We start from the raw sequence: 11,249 nt of genomic DNA, 5'->3' as shown, positions 1-11,249 counted from the left end.
AGTCACCTTAAGTTACATACAGTAGGAAATGTCATTTAAAAAATGACGCAAATCGGCATGATTTTACTGACTTTAATATGTTATAATACAATTATTTATCAATTGCCCTAAAGTTGAACAGCCTCATCTATGCATCGATTTAAGTGTATGTATATCAGATTATTTTTCTTCTAATAATGTAATATTTTTATATCACAAAAATGTAAAAGATATAGTATAAAAAAAGCTTTTTGTTTCATACCTTAATTAATTAGAAAGAAAATATAGAACACATATTTGGAGTAACATTATGCTCATAATTATAGTCATTGCTAAATTGAGCTGAATTAACTATATATTTCAAAACATTGACTGCTTTACCAGTGATTGACCAACGGGTGATATGTCTTGTATAAAATATAAATATGTCTAAAATATAAAATGCCTGCCACACTCTTTTATAAACTGAACTGTGCCAAGTAAATGCAGATTGATATTTTTAGAAATTACCTTGGACCACATGAGTTATTTATAGTTATAGTTAGAGTTATATAAGAAATAAACGGAATTATCATTGCAAAATATGAAGTTAATTTGACCTAAACCTGTTCACTTACTACATACCATAATGGCTGACCATTATGTCACTTTAAGCAGCTGATACAGTAAATTAGCCAAATTAGAAACTATACAAACAAGTGTGAACTCACTGAATTTACGCATTCAAAACATGGATAAAAAAATAAACGATCTCGAAAGAAAAGTTCTCGATATTGAGAGAAGTCGAGAATTCGACAGCCAAACATTTTCAGAAATAAGTAAACAACAGAAAGGTTTGGATACTTACATGAAAAAAATGGAAAAGTTCGAAAAAGAGCATAAAGAAATGGAAAACGCATTAAAGGCAGAAATAATAGACCTTAAATCCCGCAGTATGCGCGACAATTTACTGTTTCATAAGCTACCGGAAGAGAAAGATGAAAACTGCGAGGAAAAAATAAAACATTTCATCCAAGATAAATTGAAGATCGATAACGCCATTGATACGATACGGCTACAGAGGGCTCACCGGGTAGGTCCCTTTAAGGCGGGCAAGAGTCGACCGATAGTGGCCAAGTTCACGGAGTTTCACGATCGTGAAAAAGTTCGACGAGCAGCGAAAGAACTAAAAGGATCAAACTTCGGGATTTCAGAGCAGTTCCCTAAGGAGATCGTGGAGCAGCGAAGGAAGCTTATACCTATCATGCTACAAGCTAGGAAGGATGGCAAAGAGGCTTACCTTAAAGTTGACAAGCTATATATAAACAATCAGCTATATCGCGGATCTACATAGGACTCTTGTGAGAATGTACTTAAGTGTCTTTCGTGGAACATAGAAGGACTAACCTATGAGAAAACAACATCACAAGAATTTTTGAATATTGTGTGTGAGTATGAAATAATATGTCTAAGTGAATCATGGACAAATAAGAACTCCAATATTGATATTCACGGTTACTCAAATCCTATTCATTCTTATCGAAAAATTCAACATAGGCGAGCAAAAAGATCGAGTGGTGGTTTAATTGTTTACATTAAGAACAATATCCGAAACGGTGTCACATTAATACAAAATACAATAGACTGTATTATCTGGCTAAAGTTAGATAAGTTTTTTTTCAATATTGAAGACGATTATTATATATGTTTTACTTATATTGCGCCGGAATCTTCGCCGGTTCATAACGTGTATAATGTTGATATTTTCACTCAACTCGAACAAGATATAATTTTTTTTAGTGAACGTGGGAAAATATTTTTGTCTGGTGACCTAAATAGTAGAATTGGTAGTAAAGCAGATTTCATTCAATTTGATCGTAATATAGAGGCGAATGACGTAATTACCGTCGACACTTTCTTGCCTCGTTCCACGCAAGATGGGTCAACCAATCGTTTTGGGGATAGCTTGCTAGATCTTTGTAAAGCAACCAATCAACGCATAGTTAACGGTAGATGGCCAGGTGATCGTGGGAATTTTACCTGCGTGACCTACAACGGGGCTAGTGTAGTTGATTATTTATTGACAAGTCAAAATAACTTTGACCTCATTGCCAATTTCGCGGTAAATGAGTTCACTACTTACTCTAACCATGCACCCCTATCTTTCTCTTTTAAAATAAACTCAAAATTAAGTTATGACAGCTGTAGGTATAAGGAGAAGTCATACTATAAGTTTGATGATAGATACAGGGAATTGTTTACACTCGATTTAACTAATAACATACAGTCTTTATTAAATATTTTAAATACAGAAATAAGCGGTGACGGAGATGTTGATACGCTTACTTCTATGTTTACGAACTTTCTGTGTACGCACGGTGACAAGTATTTTAAAAGATCATCTCACGAAACGTCAAATATCTGTTATCAAGTACGTAAAAAGAATGAAGAATGGTTTGATCATGTATGTCGGAGTAAATATGACACATATAAAAAAGCAGTTACGCAATTTAACCTAACGTTTTCTGATGCGGATAGGGTTTCAATGTATAACGCAAAAAAGGATTATAAATACCAATGCCGAAAATCTAAAAATTCTTTTAATTATTCACAAGGCCGAAAAATGAACCAATTACGAAGAAAATCTCCCAGGGAATTCTGGAAAATGTTTAAACATAATAAAACAAGTAAATCTGGGGAAAATATATCTAATCAAGAATTTAATGACTACTTTAAAAATCTTATGGGCGGGGATGATCAGTGTGATGATGAAGAATTTGTACGGAATTTGAGGGATTTTGATACCGATTTAAATCGACAAGGTAATAATGAGTTGTTGGACTTGCCAATATCTGATGACGAAATTTTAAAAGCAATAAAGAAGTTAGGGTCAAATAAATCACCTTCAATTGATAATATTTTATATGAGTATTTTAAGGTAGCTGCCCCTCTTTTAGTTAATCCTCTGAATTTATTTTTTAATCAAATTTTAAATTCTGGCAAGTTCCCTCGTGCTTGGTCCACTGGAGTAATTATACCTATATATAAAAAAGGGAACCAGTCTGATCCAAATAACTATAGGGGCATCGCTATAACCAGTTGTTTTGCAAAACTATTTACTGTTTTACTTAATGAAAGATTAAAAACATGGGTAGAAGTGAACAACGTTTTAACTGATGCCCAATTTGGCTTTAGGAATAAATATAGTACTGTAGATCCTGTTTTTATTTTAAACGCATTAATTCAAAAGCAATTTCTGAACAAAAATAAACTGTACTGTTGTTTTGTAGATTATAAAAAAGCTTATGACTCTATCGAGAGAAGTAGGCTATGGTATAAATTTATAAAACTAGGAATAGATGGTAAATTTCTGTCGGTATTAAGATCAATGTACAGCGAAGTGAAACTTTGTATAAAACATTTAGGGAGCCTATCTGACTTTTTCAATAGTAATTTAGGTTTGTTCCAAGGAGAAATAACTTCGCCGATTTGCTTCTCTTTATTTTTAAATGATATAGAAATGCAATTACAGGAAAATATTGACGCTGGAATAAATATTGATCAAATTGCGATACACGTATTTGCTCCTATTCGCTGATGACGCGGTAATCGTCTCTGAAACAAGTACTGGGTTACAGAAATCACTCGATAGTTTATATTCTTATTGTTGTAAATGGAACATTACAGTTAACATAGAAAAAACTAAAGTTGTAGTGTTTAGGAAAGGGGGGAAGTTAAGAAGAAACGACAAATGGTATTATAATAATCATGAAATTGAAATAGTCAAGTCTTTTAATTACCTAGGGGTTGTATTCTCCAGTGGAGGGTATTTTATGCAAGCAGCAAACACATTAGCCGGGAAAGGATTGCGATCTCTACATTCTTTGTGGGCTATTGTTCGTAGTATGAAAGTTCCAATAAATATATTGTTTAATCTTTTTGACTCGTATGTACTTTCTGTTTTAAATTATGGCGCAGAGGTATGGGGTTATATAAATCCAGAGGTTGTAGAAAGAGTACATAAGAAATTTTGTAAATGGATACTAAATGTTAAGCAATCTACACATACTCTAGCTCTCTAGTGAGTTAGGTAGATTTCCACTCTATATAGAAAGACATGTTAAAATGGTTAAATATTTTCTGATGATTAATACCGTCAAGTCTGAAAATTGCATACTTAAGGCAGTTTTACAAGATCAAATCAAAAGTCTAGAGCTAAACAAATCAATAAAAAATTGGGTCTCATATATACGCGATATCCTTCAGTCTTCTGGTCTAAGTGAAGTCTGGTTATATCCTGAATCCGTTAAAATAAATGTATTTGTTCCAGTCTTACGTTGTAGGCTTAGAGATATATACATAAGTAATTGGAGAACGGGGTTGCAGATGTCAAGTTCCTTAAATATTTTCCGGGAGATAAAAAATACGTTTGAGCAGTCAAATTATATCAGACTATTAGAAAATACAAAATTTAGAAACGCACTGGCTAAATTACGTTTCTCTTCTCATAAACTTAACATTGAAGTCGGCCGACACTACAATATTCCGCGCGATGAACGAAAATGTACACTATGTAATTTAAACGACCTAGAGGACGAATTTCACTTTGCTTTAAAATGTACAGCTTATGTCGATTTAAGAAGGCTCTATATACCCAGGTATTATTATACCCACACAAATATAATTAAGTATATATCATTAATACAAAGTAGTAATAAGAAGATCATAAAAAATTTGGCTCTATATTGTTTTAAAGCTTCCAAATTAAGGGATTCACTATTGTAATAATATAAATTTCGTTCTCAATCTGAAATCATTCCTTTTTTTGTTAATTTTTTTTCCATGTAACTTTTGAGTATATATAAATATATTTTTTCCTTGTTACATTCTCACGATATATGTGTTTAAGGAAATAATAATTCATGTATTTTATGTAAAATCTTCCATGTCATACCAATATATATATGTTCTCTTTTTCATTGTTAACGACGATGGGCTTGTAATGCTTAAGTCAAATAAAATATTTGTTCTTGTTCTGATATTCAAACGATTGGGAAATTATGTACGTTTAAGGTCTATATTAATTAAAAACTATTTTTTTGAATTTCAATTTCAGCACAATCTTATTGTCATACTGAAGCAATGTACCGATACATTCAAGTTTGTTTTGTACTCATTTAACAAATGCGTAAATAGGGAAGTAAGAAATCTTAATAGAAACCAGTAAACAGTGAACGTTATGTCTTAATGTACCTATAAAAAGAAAGCAACGACTCAACTAGTTCAGCTAAAACAACAACTTCAAGTATGATTTTATCATCGTAGTAGACTTTTTTAAAAATCATCTAAGTAGTAACTCTCCAAGACAAGAATAAAACAACTATAAATCGGATAAGGTAATTATAAAAGGGTGTAAAATTAGCCATGATAGTCAAATGGCTGTTCACGATTTTTTTTTCATTATTTTTTAATGATTTTATGAAGTTCTATATAAACAAAACACGTGTGGGTAAAAATGTCAGATCGCTCGCTCACTCTCTCTTTATGAATTAAAGTCAGAAATCAATATCTGTAAAACCTATAAAATATAAATTCAGGCTAAGAATATTTTAAAAAAAATGATTTTTTTAAATTTCATTTTGAGTACACATATTTGATATCTTCTGTTTTGCCTTCCGTTTTAAGTTCCCCAGTTGATAAATAAAAGAATTTAATTTTGTATGATTTTATGATTTTGAAACTTAGTTGAGTTTCTTTAAATAATAAAAACATGTTTCTTTTGTCACAAACATTATATGATATTTAAAGTTGACACGATATTAAATTTGACACGTGTCTTGATTGATTGGCTTTTCATGTATTATAGTAATTGTTTTGTTTTTTTTTTTTTGTTGTTGTTTTTTTTTTTTTTTCTTTTGGTAGCATATTTTCATTTTACAATGTACAGATACTAATTGATGTATATAAGAATTTCAAATTTTATGCTTCTGGATTTTGGACCTTTTCTCTTAGAAGCAACTTGTAATTGGTTATTATCAATCTAAAATGAAGATTTCACTTTTCTTACATTTTTTTCACTCCTTAGGTTTTTTACAGTTACTGGTGTATTCAAAATCAATATTTTGATGACGCCATTGTTGTCAGGCAACCATTGCGAGTGCATGTCGTGCATAAATGTCGTGAACTGTGATACTATACATCTCAGCATAATGTCGTATTTTTGCCAATATATAGCACCTATAAATGACTGACACTTGAACCAATCAAAGCAATCATTACACCTTTAAGATATAGATATATACAATGTATTTACATCTTTTGACATGTTCATATACCGATTCAATTACCTGCAATGTGTCACCTTTCAATTTTTAGCTTACCAGAGCACAATTTGTCATTTTGAGATCCCCCGCCTGTCACTTGTCGTCGTACCCCGACAACACTTTCTTTAAACAACATCTCTGGAATCAGTGATTGCAACTTAATCAAACTTAACAGGAATGATCCTCAGGTTTGCCCCTTAAAATTTTTGCAAAAATTTTCCGGCCTGTTGTTATCAGATGGCCTCCTTGTTTTTTATGTACAGCTATGAATAAGGACCACGTATAATATAAAAGGGATAAAAATATTTTGCATGATGCATGGTCTAGTGACTAACACTAGAATTCGAATTCTGGTGATAAACCTTCTACACAAACAACAGTCTGGCCTCAGGTCAGCACCTTTGGGCCATTGATCCACTTGTTTTTCTAATCATCGGTTTCTAGAGCATAACTGTCATTTTCAAAACAGTTGGTTAGCGCACAGTGGAATATGAACATATATGTCCTGTACATTTTTTGCAGTGCTTTATGTATATGTATTCTATCTAGATCAATTTCTCTAATACTATAGGGTTAACGCACGTTTTTCCGTGTTATAACGTCTGCAGAGTCCCGAGGAACGGTTGGTGCCCGAGCCCGGTAGGGCGAGGGCTCCAACAGTTCCGTGGGACTCTGCAGACTTTATAACACGAAATAAACGTGCGTTGACGCTATTATAGCATAAAATTTTCAAACAGATTCGTGATGTATAGTTTATACAAAACACAATTACATTAAAGTCTTGTGCTTGGACGGTATTTATCCAATTCTATGTTTTACGTATGCGTTTCATTTTTCCGGGGCCAACAACTTGGAAAATTCTCGGAACCGAACGAAATTTTGAATTTTAATTGATTTAACAAAGCTTGGCCTTTGGAGATTCATTATCTCAAGAAAAAAACCGTTACATTACTCTACCCTCTACCCAAGACAAAACATGACCCGCAGAAATTCTTAGAATGATTTCAGATTGACGGTAGAAAAAAGATCAGTGACATCAGAATCGGTTTTTTTTTCAAGCGAACAAGTTTATAAAAAAATCAGGCACTAAGCATTATTCTCTCAAAGAAATATAAAGAGCATTTATCAATATTAACATAAATAAAAAACATTTTCTCATATTAATTTTGTGTTATCTAGTTTTGTAAGTTAATCGGAGTGTTAAACTGAATGACAGGTAGATTCTACTGTATTTGTTTACATTAACAACTGTCCGTTTCTTAGAAAGGGCGACAACCAAGATTAGCACCGATGTCTATACGCCGTTTTTCCGGCATAGTTACTTGAATATGCGACTGAGGCCCTCGAATCAATAAATTTCAATATAACAAGAGCGCATGACTCTTCGGCAAACAGGCTAAATCGTCATTTTTTGTTTGTTTGTTTGTTTACTGGGCCCTGTATGTATTGCGCATAGGTGAAACCGGGCTATAACAAGAGCGCGTGACTATGTTAACACATGGTTTTGGTCCCGTTATTACATGGGCAAAAGAGGGGAAAATAGCCGATTTTATGCTATAATATAGGATTAACACACATTTTTTTCGTGTTATAACGTCTGCAGAGTCCCGAGGAATAGTTTGTGCCCGAGCCCGGGAGGGCGAGGGCTCCAACAGTTCCGAGGGACTCTGCAGACTTTATATTAACACGAAATAAACTTGCGTTGACGCTATTATAGCATAATTTTTTTTAAAAAAAGATTCATGATGTATATTTAATACAAAACACATACATTAAATCCTTGTACTTGGACAGGATTTATCCGATTCTACATGTTTTACATATGCGTTTTATTTTTCCGGGGCCAACTTGGGAAATTCAAATGCTCAGGACCGTTCAAAAATTTTAATTGATTTAACGAAGCTTAACATCGGACATTTATTAACTCAAGAAAAAAACATATTAAATTACTCTGCCAAAGACAAAACATAACCCTCAGAAATTCCCAGAATTATTTCAGATTGACGGTTGAAATCAGAATCGTTTTTCTTTTCAAGCTCACAAGTTTATAAAAGAATATCAGACACTAAACATTATTCTTTTAAAGAAATATAAAGACCATTTATCAATATAAAAATCAATACAAACAACATTTTCTCATTTTCATTTTGTGTTATCTTGTTTTGTAAGTTAATTTGAGGGTTAAACTAAATGACATTTATTTATTTACATTGACAACTGTCCGTTTCTTAGAAAGGGAGACAACCAAGATTAGCGGCGATGTCTATACGCCGTATTTCCGTCATAGGTACTTGACTATAAAAAAGCTGTCTCATTCTAAAAAGAATTTGAAGATGATACTAATATGTTGAAAGAAACGAATCGAAATTGTTTTAGGCAAAGAAGATAACAAGATTAAAACAACCATAACAAAATATAAAGTAATATTCAGTTTTACCTGTTTACTCGCAATTTTACACTAAGTTGGGTATAATGCAACTCTAAGCGTTGATTCCATAATCCCGGGTACAATGAGGTGTGGTGATGCTACATTTATTGCTGGTTTTCAGGCTGGGCTAATACTCAATGAAATCGAATCTTCACTTTTCATCTAATAGTATTCTGCTTTAATTGCTTTAGATGGGCTCTCCACTTTTTCCACAAGAATAAATCATGAAATGATTAAGTCTGTCTATAGAGTGAAGTATTTGAATAAAAACTCTCAATTGTGCTCAATTATTGTTCATCAGTCATTCCTCATGAGCAATGCCAATATTTTCAATATTTCATAATTAAAATTTCAAATTTGAATTCATCGATCCATTCACAGACATACAGTACATTGATTGTCTTCAGCAGTGAATACGAAGACATTTTAGGAAATCATTCGAAAGGTTTAGAAAACAAATAAATTATCGCAAAATCTGGTACGAAATGTCATTAATTGTAATGATAAGCAAGCGCCTGGCCTTGCGGGATGTCATTTAGAATTGCTTGCATATTTGTGAGGACTTTAAAAGCAATGTGAACAGAACAATTGTTTTGTTTGTCCAATTAATTTGGACCCAATTTAAATTGAAGTATGGCATAATTATTTATTTATGTTTGATAATTCGTGACAGAACCATAAGTCGTAGCATACAAATACAAATCGTAGAATTCGCATAACTGGAATTCTCTGATTTTAAGAGATAATTGAATACAGTTCGAAAAAAAAAAGATCAAAGGGAAACAATTCAACCGGTATCATTAATACATAACAATGAGGTTACCTCCCTTTTTTGATAAAGATTAAAAATCTTAAAAGCAGCTGGTATGCAAGCATGTTTCATATTGACAATGAATAGTACATAATCATATTGCAAAATCCTATGACTTTTTACAGAATTTCTAAAGTGCTAAATCAATGGCAGATACTATGTCATCGAGCACCTGCTGAATGCTCCTACTCTGACAATTTTCTGCAGAAAATCCGCCGACTTGAAGGTAAAGTACAATTTTATAGTAAGAAATAGAAAGACTTTCAAAAATAATGTAGCGCACCAAAGAATGGCTACAGTCCTTGAGATTATCGTAATGAAACAGTTTATACATTTAACAAATAAAACATGGCCTTGAGGGCAATATGAAAGTTTACGGACTGGTTGGTCAGACTGAGGAAGGTATATGGCCCGAAGCGCAGCTGAGGGCCATATACCTTCCGAGGTCTGACCAACCAGTCCGTAAACTTGCATTTTGCCCAAAAGGCCATGTTTTATTTGTTATATTATACCGAATTTAATCCTTTTATTCCTTTGTTTTTTGCTGTAATTTTTACAATTATTTGCTTTTAAATAATAATTTTACTTGTTCAGTGTGTGAAATATCTCAAACCCTAGTCGGATTTTGTTTTATTATTTTCAAGCGATGCAGCAAAAAATCATGCTCTTCTTTTAATATTGCATTTTATTAATTAAATTAAACAAATCGGTAGTGGCGAATCGCCTAGCCATTTTGACAGTTATCGCCTGTTTGTGTCGTCGTGAAATTCGCACGTCGTGAAAGTTACATTTTAACGGTCTTCAGAAGAATTATGGACCGACCCCGGTCTGTATGCGGTTTATGGACCGGATGACGTCATATTAAATATAGAAGGGCGTATGCAAATGAGGTATAATATTCATAGATATTTTAAAGATAGGCCTTGTCTTAGCCTGAAAATAGGTTAAGTATTTATATCTGAATGCTCCCACTCGGACTTTCCAAACAACCTTTAAGAAGTCACGTTGAACACCTTGAAAAGTCATTTTTTACGTACCAGATCATAAACCGAGTCATGCTTACACATTTTTCTTGATTGTTTCAAATATTTATATTCAAATCAGTTTTTCTTTAGTTTTTTTTTATCAAAAAAGAAATCTGCTCCCACTTATTTAATCAACCAAGTAAACAAGATCGTATTTGTTTTGTTGTTGTTGTTATTTGTTGTTTTGGTTATTTTGTCGGTTTTTTTCTCTCTCTCTTTTCTTAAAATGGATAGGTCTAAAATGTGCACATTTAAAAAATGTTTAGAAATATCCAAGAATTTTATGATGATGTAAATTAGTAAAACATAAAAATAGACAAATCAAAATATATGCGCATATACATTTTAATAAAATGTTTCTGTTCGATTGTGGTAAAAGCATTAAAGATAATTCTAAGCATTATATTTGGTTCTTAAACATTCTATTATCTACTATATAGATATATTTAATATTGGATCATATACAATGTATTTCACCCTGACCAACAACATCCATATATCTTTCGTGGACGGTCGATATATCTTTTGAAAAATACTCTTTACATAGTTATTTATTGTATAACAAGCCTTCCATAATAGACTTCAAAGTGTTGCAATAAAATATCCTTTGTATGTGTGCATGTTTTAGACATTGTAACATTTTATTTTCAGTATAGGACTTTATTATTGCGTAAACTCCTGCAAAAAGGTCAAATAAATCAAAC

At 32.4% G+C, this 11,249-nt stretch overlaps 1 protein-coding gene across 1 annotated transcript; it reads left to right on the top strand.

Moving 5' to 3' along the window:
• Positions 1 to 709: 709 nt before the first annotated feature.
• Positions 710 to 1,312, top strand: LOC132751777 (uncharacterized). Its single transcript, XM_060742016.1, has one exon. It carries the CDS (start codon positions 710 to 712, stop codon positions 1,310 to 1,312), a length of 603 nt encoding a protein of 200 aa, XP_060597999.1.
• Positions 1,313 to 11,249: the final 9,937 nt, after the last annotated feature.

This window comes from Ruditapes philippinarum, unplaced genomic scaffold, assembly GCF_026571515.1.
Source record: "Ruditapes philippinarum isolate M1 unplaced genomic scaffold, ASM2657151v2 ctg2058_1_1_1_1, whole genome shotgun sequence".
NCBI classification, from domain to species: Eukaryota; Metazoa; Mollusca; class Bivalvia; order Venerida; family Veneridae; genus Ruditapes; species Ruditapes philippinarum.
Note: the sequence above shows the minus strand (reverse complement) of the source record. Positions and strands in the feature narration are given on the sequence as shown.